At 40.5% G+C, this 24,529-nt stretch overlaps 1 protein-coding gene across 1 annotated transcript in view; it reads left to right on the top strand.

Annotated features, from left to right (window-relative positions):
• The window catches only part of LOC126100713 (vacuolar protein sorting-associated protein 33A), a 124,531-nt gene that overhangs the window by 41,455 nt on the left and 58,547 nt on the right, over positions 1-24,529 (top strand). The window contains exon 6 of the mRNA XM_049911332.1: positions 14,814-14,928. Coding sequence (XP_049767289.1) covers positions 14,814-14,928 — 115 coding nt within the window. The remainder of the gene's footprint in view (positions 1-14,813; positions 14,929-24,529) is intronic.

Consider the following 24,529-nt stretch of genomic DNA (forward strand, 5'->3'; position numbering starts at 1 on the left):
TTTCGTGGAATTTGATTTAATGAGTAGGGAAACGGACTCTTGAGCAATGCTGTGAAATTAAGCGAGATGAGCAAGAGACGAGAAATAAGTTTGTGGAGTTTTAAAGATTAATGTAGCAACTGTGTTGCATTTATGAATAGCCAGTCGAGTAGCATGTACTTATCCTATAACGGTGGAGAACCTGGTCTTAGCAAGACATGCGGGTCTTTATCTTCTTTGTGGAGGGTGGACAGTGTAGTGTCACTACCTAGTTTTTAGTGAAATTAATAAGAAATGGTAAGAAAGCTGTCAGGATGTATTACGATAGCAGCTGTGGCATAGTAGCCACAGTGTACGACATCGGGGTTAGAATAACAAGTATACAAAAGGGCTGAGGGACAGGCTAGCCACAAGGAAGGAGAGGCACAAAGCAATCGGTCTCAAACCTATTCATTTTTAATATTCTTGCAAATCAAGATTTTGGCTATAAATAGCTGTCTTCAGTGCAATTGTGTTAAAATTCAACACACTCGTGGCAGTACATGTCGTATGTTCTTACAGGTGTCTAGGCAGCATAACATGTGGTGACATGTACTGCTGCGAGTCTGTTGGATTGTAACTCAAATAAAAGATTTGCAAGGACAGTGAAAATGAGTGGGGTTGCGACAGATTGCTGGGTGCCTCCTTCCTTATGGTCTACGGTCACTGAGCACAACAGTTCCTTATGGAATCAAAGTTGGTTAAGGCTAGCTGCAACCAGTAGAAAACTGCATCCTTAGCAAGTGGGTCAATGTCACTGTACCATGGCAAGACTCTTTTTTATGGGCTATGTGGTTGGTGCCAGGTCTTGGTGTAACGAATGCATGCCAGAGTCATATAAACTGGTTTGAATTCTGAAGTGGTCACTTCAGGGTCCAGCAGCATCATCATGACACGGGGGTATGCCAGACCATTTGACAACTGGGCATTGCCAATAGCAGCAGTGGGATTTGAGTCCAGGTTGTGTCAGCTGCCAGCAGCACTGAATTCCTTCTGGTACCTAGTGCTGACATCCGAGCTAGCTTCCTTATGACTCCTGCCAGAGGACAGCAGGTTGCATCCCAGACACAGCAGACTCGACGCACTGCCGTGGTAAACACATCCGCAACTGAATCACTACAGGCACTTTTACGGGTGCAGCTGCCCCACAAGGAGAACTATTTGAACAAAAGCATTTCTTCCAGTAAGCAGTGCATCCATTGGATCTCCCAGCCCTTTGTTACTAGTACTCACCCTATCACGTGCAGTCCCACTCTTCAGCACTAATCAGGAATATGTCGTCATTAGAAGAAACAAAACCGGCAGTCTTTGGGTGGGAGTGTGGAATCCTAGATTCCCTTAATGAGGTAGATAGGTTACATAATTTATAAGGGTAAATTGATAGGATGGAGTTATAGTGGGAATAAGTGAAGTGTGGTGGCTGGTAGATCAGGACTTATGGTCAGGTGAGTACGGGATTACAAATACAAAATCAGTCTAGGGTAATGCAGGATTAGATGTAATCAATAAGGAAATGGGGATGAACATAAGCTTCTATGAGCAGGATTGTGAATGCATTATCATAGCAAAGACAGACACACAAAGCCAACACCCACAACAGTAGTTTAACTTTACATGTCTTCTACTCTGCAGATGGTGATGAGATTGAAAGAATGTATGATGAGATGAAAGAAATTATTCAAACATTTAATGGAGAGGAAAACTTAATTGTGATGGGTGACTAGAATTCAGCGGTAGGAAGACTAAGGAAAGGATGGGGGGGGGGATGAATAAAAGGGTAAGCTGCCAAGTACAGTTTTGCACAGAGCATAATTTAATCATGACAAACACTTGTTTTAGTTTAAGAATAATGAGAGAGGGTGGTATATGAGGAAGAGATCTGAAGATATTGGAAGGTTTTAGATAGATTTTATAATGGTAAGTGTGAGTGACTGGGAGACTAGCCGATAGTTGTGCTTTTAATACGGGCAAGATGTCAAATACCCTCTATATATGGAGAAATGCACAAGTAATTCAATAATGTAGATCCAGCTAACTGTTCTGTAAGCACACAAGTAGCTCTGTTGATGTACTGGTGCAGAATTGTATGCACAGAATAAGTTGAAGTGTCTGAAAGATCACCAAAGATCAACAAGATGTGCACATGGTGAAACCTGCTTGAGGCTTGCCCGGCATACTTCAAAACCTCCTGTGGATCACTTTTTATGTTAGAGATTTGGAACCACACACTATGTGGACAGCTAGAAATGCAAGCTGAGGTGCCTGGACTTTGCATACCTGGGAGAAGTAGCACTCCTGGAAGAAAGGATATTGCAGAGACATGGCTTAGCCACAGCCTGGGGGCTGTGTGCTGATATGAAACTTCCTGGCAGATTAAAACTGTGTGCTGGACCGAAACTCGAACTCGGGCCCTTTGCCTTTCGCGGGCTAGTGTTCTACCATCTGAGCTGCCCAAGCACGACTCAGCGACCTGTCCTCACAGCTTCAATTCTGCCAGTACCTCATCTCCTACCTTCCAAACTTCACAGAAGCTCTTCTGTGAACCTTGCAGAACTACAACTCCTGGAAGAAAGGATATTGGGGAGACATGGCTTAGCTATAGCCTGGGGGATGTACTGCCTTAGTATTATACTGCCTTCAAGACACAGATAATGCTGATATCACTGCCTGGATTAAGAAAAATAACTCACAGTTATACTCTCACCATGTAATTATATATCGTGATCAGATAAATAAATTACTATATTGCCTATTTCGTGTAAGAATTTGACATATTTATATCCAAGTAAAATATTATTTCTCAGCCTGTGTTGATCACATGCGAAATTATTAAGCAGTTTAATCTAACAAAGATTCTGTAGCACGAGTGACATAACTGTTAACAGCAGTGACTTATGGCATTAAAATATTTCTTTATTTATGATTTTTCTTCCATTTGCTTTCTGTTATCAACTTTTATTTTTAGGGTCTTTTATGTATCAAACATTGCTTACCTTAACATAAAGCTAAATAGTTGCAGGTATCTTGCCATAAATCTGTCAAGTCTTTTTTTTTATCAAAGTCAATTTGAATCTCTGAACACCAGCGTATCTAAATAATATTTAACTGTAAACTTATCACTAATAAAACTTTACTTTTTCTCCATAACAGATCATTTTTCTTACATTTCTTTTTCTTTAAAGTAAGAATGTTTCTTTGTATGTGCTTTTATTTTTCTTTCTTTACTTAAGGTAACTGGGGGTAAAACCTGCATATGTTGATGGTGTGCAAGAGCCAGAATTCCCCACAAAGTACTGCCAACAATCTCTCCTATTCAAATATACATAGATTGCCACAGCTACTTTCTTTGTATCTGAAGATATTTCAACAGAACTTCATCACTTCAGGCATTTGCTCCAATTTAACTGAACTCCACTAAGATTATAGGAAAATTTGACCTCTCGACACATTTTTTTTGGAGAAAATGATGACACTATCATTTTTCAGTTAATGGTTCCAACCATGGACTCACTATTTCGTCCTTTTCCCACAGAGGTTTGTGTCTTGTTCACTATTAAGTTAGTATCCAATTATCTAACCATAATATTTCAAAATTATTAAGGAAGTAGGTTGCTAATCAACAGAAAGTCCGTTGAGTCGACTCACTACTTTCAACCACATAAGCAAGAAAAAATAAACCATTCAATTCATTAGAGGGTTCTGCACAACTATGTCATTATTTCCTTACGGCAATGTACCGGAAGTCTGCTGACTATCAAAATCCTCCTCAAAACAACATCCTCATGATGATGATGACAAATATGAAATATTCATGGTCACTGATCATACAGCCTGAGATAAACACTGACGTGAAACCAAACTGAACAAGATATACTACGTGTTATGATACTGTCAGTTGCGAACATTTACAAAACCAACAGTATTGTCTGTAGGAACCTTGGCATTAATTTAACAAGAACTAGGCCCTGCTTAAATCCTTCCTGTGATAGCGCCAAATGTCAACCAACATGAACTAACACACCGACTTCTCCAAAAAGCAAATAACTCTCCTGTCGAGTTAACAAGAAGTTATGTGATCTTATTTGTGACCCATTAAAAATGGTGCTCTGTCTTTAGTCACGATAAATTTATTCAGAACCATTAAACTGAGTTAACAATATTTGTGTTCTTCATATGCGCCTTTGTGAAATGTGATAGCTGCCAGCTGTGTTCTCTTTGGCATGCATCACACTGCTTTGTTTGAAATGTAAACATCAGTCATCAGACAGCCATATCCTCATACATATTACAGCGATAATAACTTAAAAACACATAAAAAAGTTACACTCCTCAGTCCACATTGACACGGATCAGTTGCTCATGCATAATAAGTTTAGGTAATTGAAACTCCTATAATGTGCCACCAATATGAGACACCTCACATAAAACAGAGTTTTTGAAACCAGATTCTAAACTGCAAAACAATTCCAGAGGCAGATGGGGCTCTGACCATAATTTGTTTGTTATGAACAGCAAATTAAAACTGAAGAAATTGCAGAAAGTACAAGATTACGGAGATGGGACCTGGATAAACTGAAAGAACCAAAGGTTACCGAGACTTTCGAAGGGACTGTTGGGCAACAGTTGAGTGAAAACAGAAAAGGGATAGAATAAAAGATAAATGGGTAGCTTTGGAGGTTAAATTGTAAGGGCAGCAGAGTATCAAATAGGCAGAAAGACAAAACTCAGTAGATATCCTTGGGCAACACATGAAATATTGAATGTAATTGTCAAAATGAGAAAACATAAAAATTCAGAAAGCAAAAGGGAATACAGACATCTAGAAAATGATGTTGACAAGAAGTGTAGAAATGTAAATTAGGTATGGCTAGAGGATAACTGTACAGCATTAGAAGCACATATGACTACGGCAAAGATATATGATGAATATAGCAAAATTAAAGACACATTTGGAGAAAAGAGAAAGCAACTGTATGAATATCAAAAACTCAGATGGCAAGCAAAGTACTGAACAAAGATGGGAAAACTGGAAGGTGGAAGGAATATATAGAAGGGCTATACAAGGGATAGGAACATGAAGACAGTATTATAGAAACGGAATAGGAAATAAATGAAGGTAAGGTGGGAGATTTGACACTATAAAAAGAACTTGACAGGACATTGGTAGGCTAAGCTGAAACAGATCCCTCAGAATTATTGAGATCCTTGGGTGTGTTAGCCTTGGAATAACTATTCCATCTGGTGTACAAGATATGAGATAGGACAAATACCCTCAGGCTTCAGTAAATCTGTAATAATCCCAGTTCCAAAAAAAAAGCAAGTTGTAACAGGAGTGAATACTACCAAACTGTCAGTTAATAAGTTGTGGCTGCAAAATATTGACTGTTGCTATTGGCAGAAGAATGGAAAAACTTTTAGAGACTGACATTGGTGAATACCAGTTAGGACTCCTGAGAAACGTAGGAACAAACTTGGCAGTACTGACTCTATGACTTAGTAAATAGGTTAAAAACGCCAAACCTACATTAATAGCACATGTATTCGAGAAACCTTTGGAAGAAACAAAAAAATCCATTAGCAACAGATGGAGGTGCATACATGGCTGATTGTTATCACTGTTTTATAACACATTTAAAATCTGCAGCCACTCATTGCAAAAGTGTGAGTGAAAGAGGTAATGAATCTCTGCACTTTATCATTAATGCAGTGAACAAGATAAAAGTGCATTCTTTGAACATGTGTTGTTTCACAATCTCTGTCAAGAAATTGTTGAAGAATTTGAATGTATTCTCCTGTACACTGAGGTCAAGTGCCTATGTAGTGGAAAGTGTGTGTGAGGTTCCTATGGATGTTTTGATACAATAGGCGAGTTTTTACAATCTGATAATGTAAGCATTTGTGGTATAGCCAAACTGTGTTGTTTTGGCACTGTCCATCTTAAAGATTTATTTGATAAAATTAAACAATGGAAAATCCAGGATGGTATGTAACAATATTATGAAAAGTATAGTTGCTACTCACCGTAAATGCTGAGTTGCAGATAAGTATAACAAAAAGACTGTTACAAAATAAACTTTCGGCCAAAAAAGCCTTTGTCAAGCAAACGCACGCACGTGCGAGCCCGCGCGCCCACACACACACACACACACACACACACACACACACACACACACAAGCGTGCGTGACCTCAGTCTCGGCCAGCTGAAGTCAGCCTGGCTCTTCAGCTGCCAGACACAACACAAAACAACACACACACACACACACACACACACACACACACACACACAAGCGTGCGTGACCTCAGTCTCGGCCAGCTGAAGTCAGCCTGGCTCTTCAGCTGCCAGACACAACACAAAACAACTTCATGGGTTTTGACAAATTTTTCTCTTTGACCGACTCTCCACAACTGTTGTTCATCATCAATGATAAAATCTGTTACAGTTGTAAAAATTAGTTATTTCAAAAAGGGATACACAACCTAATTTCAGGACATGTGTCCTATCTTCAGGTGCATATGCAAAATTATGTATGATAATAATAATATCTATTCACATGGTTAAAGTAGTCAAAGCTGAACAGAACAAACAGAAACTCTTAGAAAAAACCCTTATATGTACATTAAAATGTGAGTCCACAAAGAATACATAACTTAGTTTAAAATAGGCCAAAATTTGTTAAAAATAGTGCATCCCTGATATATGGCATGCAGCAGAATATCCTCTTCAATCCTAGGTCTGCCGGAAAGCCTCTTGCAGGGGAGGACCTACATAAAAGGACAAAGGTCCCTGATTAGAGGAGTGGAAACTACTGTTAAATGGAATTAAATATGTGAAGTGTTAATGGGCCAACAATCCAAATCCCCCGTTACCAAATTTATCAGTCCAGGCTTAGGGGTGTGCCACACATGGATCCGCATGAAGAAAGACAAGTATTTTAACCTCAGTTATGCATCCTTTGTGGATTCACATTTTAATGTATGTATGTTTTTTTCCTAAGAATTATTGATGCAGATGCACCTTAAGATGGGACACAGGTCCTGAATCTGGGCTGTGTCCTTTTTTTTTTTTAGAAATAAATAATTTTTACAACTGTAGCGGATTTTATCATTGTGGTGTTCATGAATTCAGTTTGATATCTTTCAGTTTGCAAGTACTTTGCTATATCTTGACGTTTTATCTACATATAGTAGGAGAACAATGTACACTTATAGTTACAAATGGTGGGCTCCATGTGGTTCTCAAGTTGTGCAGTGACTGTAAACCATAAAATTACCAAATAAGCAGCAACCAGTCACAAAATCATGTTTTCTTTATTTACTTTTGCAAATCGATTTCAACTAATTAACAGCATCATCGGTGCTACAAATACAAGAACAAGAATAAAAATAATTAATAACAGTGACCAAATGAATGAATGTACATAAAGCAACATAAAACAAATTAAATGTATATAGACACATTAGACCATTTAAAATGCACATACAAATTTACCTTTCAACGAATCTTCCTGAATATCATTAACTGTACGCTAGATGGATGCCAACACCGTTTTATGTCTTCGATAATAATTTTAAGTTTTTCAAAAGTTTTTAAAAATTTTTTCTGTGGTATGCTTCTCACCTATGTTTGTTCTTTTTTTACCAGTTTGTACAATCGCTTTTTGGCGTATAGAACTGTACTATGTGGTTGACAAAATCTTTGTCAATATATCCATTTTTTGTAAATATTTCAGTATTTTATCATTATATTTTACCTCACTTTGTATGTAGTATCTTCTTCTCATTTTTATTTTAGCTGTACCTTTTTCCATAGAAGGCGGGTTTGCTTTGCAGCACCCCCTTTTAGTTTCTCGTTGTCATAGTCAATTCTCGATGTATCACTTTATGTTTAACCTCTGCCTAAGACAGTGTTACTACTCATATTCGTTGAAAGGTAAATTTATATGTGTATTTTAAACGGTTTAATGCGTCTGTATACATTTAATTGGTTATACGTTGCTTTATGTACCTTGAATATAATAGAGGGAAACATTCTACGTGGGAAAAATATGTCTAAAAACAAAGATGATGTAACTTACCAAACGAAAGCGTTGGAATGTTGATAGAGACACTAACAAACACAAACATAAAATTCAAGCTTTCGCAACCCACAGTTGCTTCATCAGGAAAGAGGGAAGGAGAGGGAAAGATGAAAGGATGTGGATTTTAAGGGAGAGGGCAAGGAGTCATTCCAATCCCGAGAGCGGAAAGACTTACCTTAGGGGGGGAAAAAGGGACAGGTATACACTCGCTCGCACCCGCACACACACACACACACACACACACACACACACGCACACGCAACGCGCACGCACGCACACACACACACACACACACACACACACACACACACACACACACACACACATCCATCCGCACATATAAGCAGACATATGTAAAGGCAAAGAGTTTGGGCAGAGATATCAGTCGAGGCGAAGTACAGAGGCAAAGATGTTGTTGAATGACAGATGAGGTATGAGAGGCGGCAACTTGAAATTAGCGGAGGTTGAGGCCTGGTGGGTAACGGGAAGAGAGGATATATTGAAGGGCAAGTTCCCACCTTCATAGTTCTGATAGGTTGGTGTTAGTGGGAAGTATCCAGATAACCTGGATGGTGTAACACTGTGCCAAGATGTGCTGGCCATCACCAAGGCACGTTTAGCCACAGGGTGATCCTCATTACCAGCAAACACTGTCTGCCTGTGTCCATTCATGCGAATGGACAGTTTGTTGCTGGTCATTCCCACATAGAAAGCTTCACAGTGTAGGCAGGTCAGTTGGTAAATCACGTGGGTGCTATCACACGTGGCTCTGCCTTTGATCGTGCACACCTTCCGGGTTACAGGACTGGAGTAGGTGGTGGTATGAGGATGCATGGGACAGGTTTTACACCAGGGGCAGTTACAAGGGTAGGAGCCAGAGGGTAGGGAAGGTGGTTTGGGGATTTCCTAGGGATGAACCAAGAGGTTACGAAGGTTAGGTGGACGGCGGAAAGACACTCTTGGTGGAGTGGGGAGGATTTCATGAAGGATGGATCTCATTTCAGGGCAGGATTTGAGGAAGTCGTATCCCTGCTGGGGAGCCACATTCAGAGTCTGATCCAGTGCCGGAAAGTATCCTGTCACAAGTGGGGCACTTTTGGGGTCCTTCGGTGGGAGGTTCTACCTCAACTCCTTTGGTTCCATCAGATTCACTTGGTCCTACTCCAAATCCCATTCCACTTTCCTTGACGTAGACCTCCATCTGTCCAATGGCCAGCTTCACACATTCACCCACATCAAACCAACCAACAAGCAACAGTACCTCCATTATGACAGCTGCCACCCATTCCATATCAAACGGTCCCTTCCCTACAGCCTAGGTCTTTGTGGCAAACGAATCTGCTCCAGTCCTGAATCCCTGAACCATTACACCAGCAACCTGAAAACAGCTTTCGCATCCCGCAACTACCCCCCGACCCGGTACAGAAGCAAATAATCAGAGCCACTTCCTCATCCCCTCAAACCCAGAACCTCCCACAGAAGAACCCCAAAAGTGCCCCGCTTGTGACGGGATACTTTCCGGAACTGGATCAGACTCTGAATGTGGCTCCCCAGCAGGGATACGACTTCCTCAAATCCTGCCCTGAAATGAGATCCATCCTTCATGAAATCCTCCCCACTCCACCAAGAGTGTCTTTCAGCCATCCACCTAACCTTCGTAACCTCTTAGTTCATCCCTAGGAAATCCCCAAACCACCTTCCCTACCCTCTGGCTCCTACCCTTGTAACCGCCCCTGGTGTAAAACCTGTCCCATGCACCCTCCTACCACCACCTACTCCAGTCCTGTAACCCGGAAGGTGTACACGATCAAAGGCAGAGCCACGTGTGATAGCACCCACGTGATTTACCAACTGACCTGCCTACACTGTGAAGCTTTCTATGTGGGAATGACCAGCAACAAACTGTCCATTCGCATGAATGGACACAGGCAGACAGTGTTTGCTGGTAATGAGGATCACCCTGTGGCTAAACGTGCCTTGGTGATGGCCAGCACATCTTGGCACAGTGTTAAACCATCCGGGTTATCTAGATACTTCCCACTAACACCAACCTACCAGAACTCTGAAGGTGGGAACTTGCCCTTCAATATATCCTCTCTTCCCGTTACCCACCAGGCCTCAACCTCCGCTAATTTCAAGTTGCCGCCTCTCATACCTCATCTGTCATTCAACAACATCTTTGCCTCTGTACATCCGCCTCGACTGATATCTCTGCCCAAACTCTTCGCCTTTACATATGTCTGCTTGTGTCCATATATGTGCGGATGGATATGCGCGTGTGCGCGCGCGCGCGAGTGTATACCTGTCCCTTTTTTCCCCTAAGGTAAGTCTTTCTGCTCCCGGGATTGGAATGACTCCTTGCCCTCTCCCTTAAAATCCACATCCTTTCGTCTTTCCCTCTCCTTCCCTCTTTCCTGATGAAGCAACCGTGGGTTGCGAAAGCTTGAATTTTGTGTTTGTGTTTGTTAGTGTTTCTATCAACATACCAACAATTTTGTTTGGTTACATCATCTTTGTTTTTAGATATGCTTTATGTACATTTATTCATTTGGTCACTGTTATTAATTATTTTTATTTTTATTGTTGTATTTGTAGCAGCGATGATGGCTGTTAATCAGTTGAAATCAATTTGCAAAAGTAAATAAAGAAAACATGATTTTGCGACTGGTTGCTGCTTATTTAGTAACTTATAGTTACCTCTGCATTTTCTGTAAATATTGTTGTTACATACACTGTTTGTATTCTGTAGTATCAGTGGCCCTCTGTTGACTGTTTGCCTTCATATTTGTCGAGCCAGCACAGCTCCATATGGATTTCGTACACAATCTGTTTGATAGTTTTACTTTAAATACCATTTAATATTGTAATTATAATTAATTGTGTAGTTGTTGATAACCCAGCATAATGCTAACCCTTTCAGATGAAATACTATCCTACAACTAGTTACTAATGTAGTTATACTAAATGAAATTGCAATTACATATCTTATTATACAACAGACACAATACTTAATTGATCTGACAGTGTTCATTCACTAACCAGTGGCACTACTGCCAATTATTCACACCGTCTCCATCATTGGCATCTTAAACATCTCCTTACTCCTTAACCAATTTTTAACATTACTCAGACCTGTGTTTCTATTTTGAATAACTATTTTGAACTTGTTTAGTTCATTCCTAGATATATTTGTAACAATATTCATTAAGTTAAATGTATCAGTATTCCTAATTAACAGTTATATTTTGCCCTGAGATTGTTCATCTCTCCTAGCTTCCTCTTGGAGAGAGCATATTGATAACCACATGCTAAGAGGATCCAAAAGCACCACAGTTACACAGTGTTGATGGTCTGTTTCCCATTATGTAGAAGGTCTGGGGCTGTGGAGAGTTCCTAGTATAAAATGACCCACACCTCTGTTGGGAATGGTGCGATTTGTTTGAAGTATTTTCTCTGATGTTCGGGAGGAGACTGTGTACTCAGCATCCTGTATCTGCACTATCCCAGTCCATCTGCCATTTGTCAAGATGCCAGTTAAAAATATGTAATGTATTGTTTATTCTTGAACTTGTAATTTCTTGTACTTTATCGGAGTTTTTATGTTGCAGCAAAATATTTTGTTGTGGGGTCAGCAAATCATATTTCCACAATGATCTAGAGTGTCTATGCTGGTATAATACTGAACTCTCCCATCGTCCTTAAAAGAACGACCCTTCAGTCTGTATGTTTTTGGGTGGCTGTGTTTTATACCAGCACTTGCATTATGTGTTTTATAGCCCCCAGGGGTAAGTTGCGGTTGGCAGTGCCAGCCCTTGCTGTGTAACTGCCTTTTGGCATGTGGTTTCTACATGTGCTGAAGGATCTTTTCTGTTGTTGAGGAAAACTCTTAAATACAGTGCTATGTGTCATTGAGGTTTTATCTGGTTATTGAACACAGTGACATCATCATCGTCTTCAGTCTGAAGACCATTTTAATACAGCTCTGCACATTATTCTATCTTGTGCAAGCCTCTTCATCTCTCAGATATCTACTGCAACTTAATTCATTGGTAACTACTTGCACTATATTTCAAAAGGTTCTGTTCTCTTCTTGTCTGAACTGTTTATTGTCCAGTTTTCATTTCTGTACAAGGCTTAACTCCAGACAAATACTTTCAAAAAGACATCCTAACACTTAAATTTATTTCAGTATTAACTAGTTTCTCTTCTTCAGAAATGCTTTTCTTGCCATTGCCAGTCTGCATTTTATATCCTCTCTATTTGGGCCATAGACAGTTATTTTGTTGTCCAAATAGGAAATCTCATCTGCTACTTTTAGTGCCTTATTTTCTAATCTAATTCCTTCAGCGTTAGTTTGATTACATACCATAATCCATTTTCTGTTTTTGTAAATGTTCATTTATATCCTCCTTTCAAGACACTGTCCATTCCATTCTACTGCTCTCTCTGACAGAATTACAGTGTCATCAGCAAACCTCCTAAGTTTCTATTTCTTCTCTTTGAACTTTTAATTTCTTCTCCAAATTTTTCTGTGGTTTCCTTTACTGCTTGTTCAGTGCGCAGATTGAATAATTTTGGAGATGGGCTACAATCCTGCCTCACTTCTTAACCACTGTTTCCCTTTCATGCTCTTTGACTCTTACAAGTGCTAACTAGTTTGCACACAAATTGTAAATAATCTTTAGCTCCCTGTATTTTGCCCCTGCTGTCCTCAAAATTTCCCAAGAGTGCATTCCAGACAACATTGCCAAAAGCTCTCTTGCCCAAAGCTGTCTCTAAATCTACAAATGCTGTAGACATGGCTTTGCCTTTTCTTAACCTACCTTCTAAGAGAAGTTGCAGGGTTGGTATTGCCTTGAGTGTTCCCACATTTCTTGGGAACCCAAACTGATCTTCCCCTAAGTCAGCTTCTACCAGTTTTGCTTTGTAAATAATTTGTGTCAGTAGTTTGCAACAATGACTTTCTGAACTAATTGTTCAGTAATATTCACACCTGTCTGCAGTTCTTGTCCTTGGGATCGTAATTGTTATATTGTTTTTGGAGTCTGAGAATATTTTCCCTGTCTCATAAATCTTGTACACCAGCTGCACACAGGCTTGCCCAAATACATCAGTTGTATCTTCTACTCCGGGGACTTTGTGTCAGCTTAGGTCTTTCAGTGTTCTGTCAGATTCTTCTCGCAGTGTCAGATCTCTCGTCTCATCTTTACCTTCTTCCTCTTCCCTTTCTATGATACTGCTTTTAAACCACATAAATGTAGGTATGTTTGTGGCTTTTGTTAGTCACTCCTGCTCCACTTCTGCATCTTTGAGAGCACATAGTTTCCTTTTTCTGATATTCTGTCTGGAGTCCCCATTATATCACCATTATATCAACATAAGCCACAACTCCGTCTGTTTCATCAGTCACTTCCTACAATTCCAGCAGTGTCTTAGATGCCAGGTCTGCTAATATTGGTCCACAGATTGAGTACTGTGGGTAGGATGTGCTAATCTTTATCTCCTTGTGCTGTCCAGCTTAGAGTAGTCAGTGAAACCAAGATAAAGGCATTTTGAGACCTGCAGACATCAGAAGTGATGGCATGTCTCTATAAATAGTAAAATTAGGAATATGGGATGAGCAGCCTGAGACTTCAGTTAATGAAGATGGAGTCCAGTGTCAGGATATCAGCATCTGCTTATCAGGAAAAGAGAGCTACTAGTAACAGATTCCTATTATTATTGTAATAAACATTATTATTATTTCATTTACTTCAATTTTATTGTATTTGGATTTTACATTAATATTATGACCATTAAATATTAATATGTATCTTCTATTTTCCTTTTCGATTTTAATCAGTTGTAATTTAAGCATAAATTATTCTTTCTTTCCAAAATTGGCTTCCGCTTACAAACTTCCTCCTCCCCCTCCTCCCCCTCCCCCTCCTCCCCCCCCCCCCCCCCCCCCCACACACACACACACAAAATCTATTTTTAGTTATTGACTGGCTGAAATTCCATTTTGGTAATTTTCACAAGAGGTGCTAATCTGTTAAAAATATCAAATTTGCAAAAAAGTAGCTTCATTATTATAAAATGTGTGATAAGAGTGTTTGTATACGTGGCCAAATTCAACTGCAGTGAAACTGTGAAGAAAAGGGGGGGGGGGGTTGGCTCCATTACAAACTGGCAAAGGTACCTGCAAAAAGTTGGGAAACTACTGGTCAGACAGGACTGGAATATATTACTGAGATAATGAATGGATCCCATACTCGGCTTAAATTTACAGCCATTAGATTTGACACTTGATGTAAAAGGTCATCATTCATCCTTAAATGAACCATATTTTCCCCACCATTTGGCTGTCAAAGTGGAATTAATTTAAATGTGTTGCAGCCCAAAATGTGAATGTTTTGTTTTCAAAAGTGCTAAAAAACTGCCCAGTAAATTAATACACTTGACTATGAGGAAAAAAACAATAGTAAATTTTCTTTGATGTGTATTTCAAAAGAGAAAATAATCTTAAGTGAGTGTGTGTGTGTGTGTGTGTGTGTGTGTGTGTGTGTGTGTGTGTGTTGTCCTTATTTTATAGAATGAGATTCATGCGTAAGTTGCAAGTTTATTTGCAGATGCATATTCAGCCAACTCAGCATACGCACATTCTGAGGAAAGAAACTCACTTCCTAATTTGTTACTTGTTATCTTCTACTTCTTTAAGCTATATTTTGTTGCAGGCACTGTGCAGCTGCCAGCTGAAAAATTTGCTAAGCCTGATGATGGTCCCGGACTTGTTGGAGAAAAGAAAAATATTATTCTTAATTCTGCTGAAGAATTGTTTGCAGAAATCAGGTAGCGTGATATTACCAAGGATGTAGTGAAAAGCTACAACTTTTTATTTTTTAAAGTCACTTGACTAGTTTAATGCTGTCCTTGATCTCTTCCTATCTTTTGGTCATAATATCTGTGTAACTGCTATATCTAACAAGCTCTTTAGCATATTGTAGTCCTTGTCTTCCTTTGCTGTTTTGTCTATCTACTAATACTACTACTACTGCTACTACTTCCATTATCAGAATAATTATCCCTGATTACTGTGGCAGATGTGCTGCTAACATGCCCTTCTTCTAGTAATGGATTTCCAATAGCACCACATTTCAAATGATTTTAGTTTCCTTGTTTCATCACCTCCTGATTTCTGATGGCCCCCAATTCACTTCCCTGCAATGCCCTGATTCAAGCGTAGACTTTCAGGAACTTAATTCTCATTTCCATATCAGTGTATATGTGTATGCAACAACAGAGCTCTTTTATTGAATTAAACTTTCTTCACTTGTGCCTATCTACTTCTCACTATTATATTGCTCCTAATTTTGATGTTAATCAGGCCAGTATTCTGCATTTCTTCCATCTTTGCTTTGTTAAACCTTAAACCATTTTGTTTTTTAAATAAGCAGTCCAGTCCTTTGAACAGGTCTTTTTTTTTCTTTTTTTTCAGTAAGTTTTTGATGGTTTTCTCTGAAATGGAAAAAGTGCAGTATCATCCAATGATTTGATTTTCACTTTAACAAAGGAAATTTGGTGATAAGTTAATACAAAACTGGATGCTTTTCTTGGTGACACTTAGCCATCAATGATGACAGCTAGATGGGCAAAAATGACGAAAACATGGTTGGTCCAATAAATGTTGCCATTCTTGATGGTGAACATTGAGGCAGGTTGCTTTCCACATTGAACCTGTTTTGGGGAGATCCAGAGATCTTTTGTGCTGATTTGTTGTTTTAACCTAGAACCAGACAACAATAAAATTGATAGGTTTCTGCTTCAAAGAAAGCAAAGATGGTCCCATCAGCTGGAAAAGTTATGAAGTTGTTTATCGGTGTATGAAGAATGTGATACCCATAAACAGAAAAAGGAGGAAAGAAAGAAAGAAGAAAAAGCAATCACTGGAGAAGACTACAAAAAGATATTGGACACTTAATGTGTTTTAGGATAGAACATAGCTCATTTGGCAAAGAAAAAAGGTCCTATTTCACCACAGTGTACCAGAACATTCATCTATAGTTTTCACCACAGAATTATGTTAGTGCCTTTAGAATTGCTACTTCAGCCATCATATTCACATGACTTCAGTCTCTTATGTCTAAACATGACAAAATCATAGTCTGATAAAAATTACCACTCAAATGGGGAGGTCATGATTGAGACTGATAGGTATTTTAGAGATCTTAACAATTCCTATTGCTAGAAGGTGTTAAAAACGTGGCTGTGATGTTGGTAAAAGTTTGTACCCTTAAAAGAGCAATATATTAACAAATAAATTTGTTTGGGAGAAAAATAGCATCTTTATTCCTAATATTGGTTCTTTTAAATCAGCCTTGTCTTACTCCCTTGTAGATTTTGTGTTGTAACACCACTCTGTAGATCTTCCAACTCACTGTCGGATGACCACATATCCACCGCAAATTGCTGCGAGTAGCTGTTTCAGCATTACCTCTCCCATCAGGCCCCAGTACATTGGTACAACCCACATTCAGAAACCAGTGGTGTTACAGAAATCCGAGATGTCAGTTTAGCATTCTGATGTGGTGACTACATGACACCTGTGGCATCTACACTACAAAAAGCTGGGGTAAGGTGGTATAAATACAGCCTGCCCAGAAGACAACACACATTGCGGTGGCAACTACTGTAGAGCAGACTACCATTGTGTGGTTCATAGAGGCGTCTTTGCTCAGTCACTGTCTGCTGGTGCAAACAGACATCGGTCAGTGTCATTCAATGGGACTGCTTGCCATACGGTCCTGCATCTGGCACCAACTGGCTCAAGTGTCCAACTAGGACCCTACTATTCCATACTGACATCGACTGAAGCTGCCAGCCAGATGTCGAGGGCCAGTTCCTGGGTGACATTAATTTCGCTTCAAACCACTGCCAAGCAGGGTCTTAATGCAACCATCCATTAAGTGGCCTTGAGGTTTGACTGCATTGCCAGCACTGATTCATAAGTCAGCTTCTGCTGAGCTGTCTGCCCAAAAAGAACATTCTGCCCCAATCCACACTGTGCTGTGGCCGAAATTGACAATGTATCACTTTCAATGTCCATGTGTTTGACATCTATCCTGCCTACAGTGTGGGCCTATCGCATCCCTGTATTCTGTTTGAGACAAGTAAATATATCTGACTACAACATGAGCATTGCTGAATTTGTTCCTGCTCCCCTTTAGTGAACCCACTTCTGCTCCTCTGCTCTCTGTCGGGGTTGACAGTACAAAATGCTGCTGATTTTGTTACAGTAGATATTGCGGACTATTCACCCATCTTTACATTTTAGCCCCATTCTTATAAAGATTGTGAATACCTTATTCCACCTTACATTATAAAAGCTTCCTCTGTGACCGCTAATTCTTGGAAGGTATCCAGTCATTCAAAATTAAATGAAATGAGAGAACTCTCTCCTGCCTTTTCCTTTCTTGAAATTAAACTAATCTTTGTGCAATACATCCTCAGAATTACTTTCAGTTCTTATGCGAATTGGCACACTTGTTGTCAGATGGTATTTATGTAGAGGTGGTGGACAAAATTGTGGAAACACCTAAAACAGAATGCATTACCATGCCTTATACATTGTACGAAAACTGTTGGATTCCAGAACAGCTTCCAGCCATCGTGGAATGGGTTAATACAGGTCCTGTATGGTTTTCAAAGGAATCTTATGCTGTACTTCCTGCAAGGTAACAGTGAGTTCAGGTAACAATGATAGAGATGAATAGCGATCATGCTTCCTTCTCTCCAACTTAGACCACGAAACCTCAATAATATTGATATCTGATGACCATCATGGCCAAGGCAGATGTGACAATTAATCTTCATGCACACAGAACCACTCTTGAATGACGTGATTATCTACATCTTCCTCTATTCTTTGCAAAGTTTTCTGAAGTGCATGACAGAGTTTATATCCCACTGTACCAGTTATTAGGTTTTCTCGTCGTTACATTCACATACAGTGTGTGGGAAGAATGAGTGTTCATATGCTGGCAATATGTAGAGGGTTATATTATATTCCTAGAGTCATCACTTAAGGCCAGTCCTTTAAACTTTGTAAGTAGGCTGAGATGTTTATATTTTCCCACCTCCACGTTGCAAATGTTTTGAGTGAAATGCCCAGTTGATGCGCTGTTGTTTTCCCGTCAATTCTACCAACTTTGAGAATTGTTTAGTTCTCGGGGTTTTGTAAAATTCCTGGATTCATGTCTCGTCGCTGTGCAGCCTATGAAAAGGATTGCGGAAGACTCCCAAATAAATTCCAAAGTACAGTGCAGTTTTAATACCAATATATTTCCAGGACTCTGGTGTCCGAGCCTGGTGAACTGTACCGGTTACATCACATGTACCCAAAGTTGACATCAGACGACACAGAGTTCCCAACAATCAACAAACGAGTGAGCCTACAATACTTATGCTCGCAACCATAGCCAAAAAACGAGTGCCCCAAGTCGCCTGCGTGACCTCTATTTATACTTTTGTTAACTTTCCTACATTACAAATTACAATTTTATGTAAAATTACAAGTAAAGGTTAAACCAAATATGAGCTACACATTGCTAAAAATTTACAATCTCAGTGCTGAACAAGGTGAACGTATTTCCAACTTAGTTACGAGTTAATATAACATTTTCTTACTAATTATGTTACAGGTAACAATTACATTTCTAAATTTGTTTATAACAAATCAACTAGTGCCTGAATTTTAGTGCTAACATATATCGGAGATTCAATTAACGTGCTTTATTTATATGTTCTATTTAATTTGCTGTAGTAATTTTATAATGATAGGTTTACTGGTACATCCTAACCATGTGCTCTACACTCCTGGAAATGGAAAAAAGAACACATTGACACCAGTGTGTCAGACCCACCATACTTGCTCCGGACACTGCGAGAGGGCTGTACAAGCAATGATCACACGCACGGCACAGCGGACACACCAGGAACTGCGGTGTTGGCCGTCGAATGGCGCTAGCTGCGCAGCATTTGTGCACCACCGCCGTCAGTGTCAGCCAGTTTGCCGTGGCATACGGAGCTCCATCGCAGTCTTTAACACTGGTAGCATGCCGCGACAGCGTGGACGTGAACCGTATGTGCAGTTGACGGACTTTGAGCGAGGGCGTATAGTGGGCATGCGAGAGGCCGGGTGGACGTACTGCCGAATTGCTCAACACGTGGGGCGTGAGGTCTCCACAGTACATCGATGTTGTCGCCAGTGGTCAGCGGAAGGTGCACGTGCCCGTCGACCTGGGACCGGACCGCAGCGACGCACGGATGCACGCCAAGACCGTAGGATCTTACGCAGTGCCGTAGGGGACTGCACCGCCACTTCCCAGCAAATTAGGGACACTGTTGCTCCTGGGGTATCGGCGAGGACCATTCGCAACCGTCTCCATGAAGCTGGGCTACGGTCCTGCACACCGTTAAGCCGTCTTCCGCTCACGCCCCAACATCGTGCAGCCCGCCTCCAGTGGTGTCGCGACAGGCATGAATGGAGGGACAAATGGAGACGTGTCGTCTTCAGCAATGAGAGTCGCTTCTGCCTTGGTGCCAATGATGGTCGTATGCGTGTTTGGCGCCGTGCAGGTGAGCGCCACAATCAGGACTGCATACGACCGAGGCACACAGGGCCAACACCCGGCATCATGGTGTGGGGAGCGATCTCCTACACTGGCCGTACACCACTGGTGATCGTCGAGGGGACACTGAATAGTGCACGGTACATCCAAACCGTCATCGAACCCATCGTTCTACCATTCCTAGACCGGCAAGGGAACTTGCTGTTCCAACAGGACAATGCACGTCCGCATGTATCCCGTGCCACCCAACGTGCTCTAGAAGGTGTAAGTCAACTACCCTGGCCAGCAAGATCTCCGGATCTGTCCCCCATTGAGCATGTTTGGGACTGGATGAAGCGTCGTCTCACGCGGTCTGCACGTCCAGCACGAACGCTGGTCCAACTGAGGCGCGAGGTGGAAATGGCATGGCAAGCCGTTCCACAGGACTACATCCAGCATCTCTACGATCGTCTCCATGGGAGAATAGCAGCCTGCATTGCTGCGAAAGGTGGATATACACTGTACTAGTGCCGACATTGTGCATGCTCTGTTGCCTGTGTCTATGTGCCTGTGGTTCTGTCAGTGTGATCATGTGATGTATCTGACCCCAGGAATGTGTCAATAAAGTTTCCCCTTCCTGGGACAATGAATTCACGGTGTTCTTATTTCAATTTCCAGGAGTGTATTTCTTTTGATTAGTTACAATATTAATTTTACATTTATATTGTGTTTCTCACATAAGAACAATGTTAAATGCTTTTGGCACATTCAGAATGCACATGGTGGCTTTTACACACATGGTTTCAGCAAAGCATCGTTTTCGAATTTTATGTATACTGAAATAGTGGTTATTTTTGTATCTAATGGACAATTTGGTCTGGTGTTCATCTTTAATGCTCTCCGAGGGGTTCTGATAGGTAGCAATGAGATACAGTAATATTTAAAGGCTTTCTTGGGATAGTTTATATTTATCTTCAAGGGTCTGCCAGTTCAAGTTTCGTCACCATCTCTGTGACTCTCTCCCAAAGCTCAACAACGATTAATGCTGCCCTTCTCTGTATACTTAAATATCCTTGTTAGTTCTGTATGATACAGACCCCACACACAAGAGCTATATTATAGTGTGTCACATGAGCGGTTTGTAAGCAATCTCCTTTGTAGACTGATTGCATTTCACCAGTATTCAACCAATAAACCGAAGTCTGCCACCTGCTTTACTCACAACTGAGCCTATATGATCATTCCATTGCATATTCAGGGGCTGGATAAAAAGTAAAGAGAACTATTATTTTTTCCCTGAAATGACTTTATCGAAAGAAGTAGTTAGTTACACACCTTCAGTATAATTGCCCCTATTACTTATGACCTTTTGCCAAATGTGCAGAGTTGGCCCGCATCTCGTGGTCGTGCGGTAGCGTTCTCGCTTCCCACGCCCGGGTTCCCGGGTTCGATTCCCGGCGGGGTCAGGCATTTTCTCTGCCTCGTGATGGCTGGATGTTGTGTGCTGTCCTTAAGTTAGTTAGGTTTAAGTAGTTCTAAGTTCTAGGGGACTGATGACCATAGATGTTAAGTCCCATAGTGCTCAGAGCCATTTTGAACCAAATGTGCAGAAGGTGTCATATACCATCTGCATGTCTCTTCCTATTGATGTCCCATATTGATTGCCCTATAGCATGGATATCATCATCTCTGGTGTTGTATTGGATACCTCAAAGTGGTTCTTGTACTTTGGCAAAGAGATCTAATCACAAGAACCCATGTAGGTTGAGTGCAGTAGATGTTCCAGACTCTCCCATTGCCAGCTGTTCAAGACGTCCTGGATACCAGCAGTGGCGTGGCATCATACATTGTCATACAAAATGATGGGGTACTATTCCTCAAAATGTCGTTGCTTTCGCCTGAATGCTGGATGAAGGTGGTGGCGCAGGAACATGCAGTAGTGTGCAGCAACTACCATCTTCCTTGGTGGCACAGCATGATACAATTTTGCCCCATCACACCATATGCCACAGTGAACATCACGTTCAAAGTGCTTGATGTGGCGCACACTTTTATTGGATGAGGAGAACCGGGATGCCTCCATTCATCAGATTGGCATTTCAAGTTTGGTTTGGACGAGCGTGCCCAGTTTTTGCCGATAGTGATGGAGTGTCGAAGAAAATCTGTACCTTCCCTTTGGTAGTGGCCCAACAAATCCTGTGTGATGACATAGCAGTGCTGTTGTTGCACCTCAGACATTTCATGAGATATCCAGTGTATTACAATTTTGCTGTACCCCAGAACTTCATGCAGAATGTGGAGCACTGTTTTGTGGCATACTCTAACTGCTGCTGCTGCTGCCGCTGCCTCGCACACAATCCAGTGGCGATCAATGTCCTACAAAGAAGCAGTAATTTGAACTGCATTCTCCACCATGTGGGGTTGTCCTCTACATGTGGGGATCCTTCACATTATCTGTGCCTAATCTGAATGCTTTAACCCATGGTGTGAGTGTGATGTATGGCAGTGCTGGGAGTCCCTGGAAACATATTTGCATGCTCTCTCATGCCACTTCAATTTTGAGCCTAGAACATTGCTATATCTTTGTAAATGTTATATTAGGGTTTTTGACTTGTTGTGATGTTAAATCGTCTATTCGCTGCAATAGATTGACACAGTACTGCCCCAACTCACTGTACAATCTCTTCTCACAGGCCTTCATTGTGTCAACACAAATTGCAGCTTGTCGACTCCAGTCTGATGTTACAGCAGTGTTACCACTACTTTGCATCCAGCCCTTGTACATACCAAGTGTTACACCCGAGTATTTCTATGAGTTGGTCAATTATAGCTGTGACTCACTGATATTATAGTCAATTTTTTTTTGTTTCATGAAGTGCCCAGTTTTACATTTCTGAACATTTAAAACAAGTTGTCAATCTTTTCGCCAGTTTCAAATCTTATCAAGATCTGACTGAATATTTATGCATCTTCTTTCAGATAGTACTTCATTGCAGACAACTGCATCATCTGCAGAATGCCTGATGTTACTATTAATATTATCTGTTAGGTCATTAATATACAACCTGAACAGCAAGGATCCCAATACACTTCCCTGGGGTACATCCAAAGTTATTTGTATACCTGTTGATGACTCTCCATTCAAGATAATTTATGCATCCTTCCTACCTAAAAGGCTTCGATCCAGTCACAAATTTCACTTGATCACACTTATGACAATAAACGTAGGTGTGGTACTAAATCAAATGTTTTTTGGAAATCGAGAAATACTACATGTACGTGACTGTCTTTGATACGAAGCTTTCAGTATGTCCTATGAGAAAAGTGTGAGTTGGGTTTAGCATGGACGATGTTTCCAGAATCCATTATGGATGGTATGCAGGAGGTCATTCTGTTCAAGATACTGGATTATGTTTGAGCCCAAAACATGTTCACAGATTCAACAACAAATTGACATGAAGGATATTGGCCAGTAGTTTTGTGGATCACTTCTATTACTCTTCTTATTGATGGCTGTGACGTGTTTTTTCCAACTACTAGGCACTTTTTTGTTTGTTTGAGGAATCTACAGTAGACTATAATTAAAAGAGGGGCTAAATCAGCCACAAATTCAGTATAGAATCTGATAGGGATTCAATCAGGCCCTGGAGCTTTGTCCAGTTTTAATGATTTCAGTTGTTTCTCAACACCAGTGATGCTAACACTTATTTCACTCGTCTTTTAAGTGGTAGGAGGATTGAATTTGCAATCATCTTTTCAGTGGTACAAGGATTTAATTGGGGCAGTTCTCCTGGATTTTTTTTTTAAGGAACATTTGAAAACAGACTCAAGCATTTCATCTTTTGATTTGTTAACCTCAATTTCAGTCCCTATCTCATTTGCGAGTGACTGGACACTAACTTTGGTGTCACTAATAGCCTTTACATACGACCAGTATTTCTTTGGGTTTTGTGAAAGGTCATTTGACAGTATTCTGTTACAGCAGTCATTGAAAGCTTCACACATTGCACTCTTGACAGCCAAGCATCTCTGTATCTCTAGCCCCCTTCTTTGTTTCACATCTGTTTTGCAGTAGTCGTTTCTTTAGAAATTTCCTTACAATAACTGTGTACTATGGAGTGTCCCTCCCATTATGAACTGTTCTAATGGGTATGTATCTATCCAGTGCAAGGTCAACTATTCTGTTAAACTTGAGCCATTGTTATTCTACATGCTCCTGTCCTGTGCTGAAAGTTTCAAGTTCCTCATTGATATATGACTCTTCTGCTTATTTATCTGGTTTAATGAACATATATATTTTTCTACTTGTATGTCCTTTGTTAATCATTGTTGCCACAACTGCCTCATGGTCACTGATACCAGTTTCAGCAGGACATCCTCAAAGAGGTAAGGTATATTTTTTGTCATTAGATCTAATATATTTCCATCATGAATGGGGTTGTGAACTATCTGTTCTAGTTAGTTTTCAGAGAAGGCATTTAGTAATGTTTCACTGGATGGCTTGTCACACCTACCACTAACGAAACTGTAATTTTACCAATTGGTAGTTGGATGATTAAAGTTTCCACCAATGATTGCAGTACAATTAGGGAACTTACATACAACTGAACTGTGGTTTTCTCTGAAGTTTTCAGTTACATCCGTAGATGAGTGTGGTGCTGACAGAAGGATCCAATTACCATTTCATGCCAACTCCTGAAGCTGAGTCTTGCTGTAACACTTTCTCATGCAGCTTCAATTTCTATTTTGATGTATAGGGGCCCTATCATTTTGGAATACAGCACCACCATTTGGGAACGAACATTGTACTATGGACTTAATCAGCTAAAATGGTCACATAATCC

Source organism: Schistocerca cancellata, chromosome 9 (assembly GCF_023864275.1).
Source record: "Schistocerca cancellata isolate TAMUIC-IGC-003103 chromosome 9, iqSchCanc2.1, whole genome shotgun sequence".
Taxonomy (NCBI): Eukaryota; Metazoa; Arthropoda; class Insecta; order Orthoptera; family Acrididae; genus Schistocerca; species Schistocerca cancellata.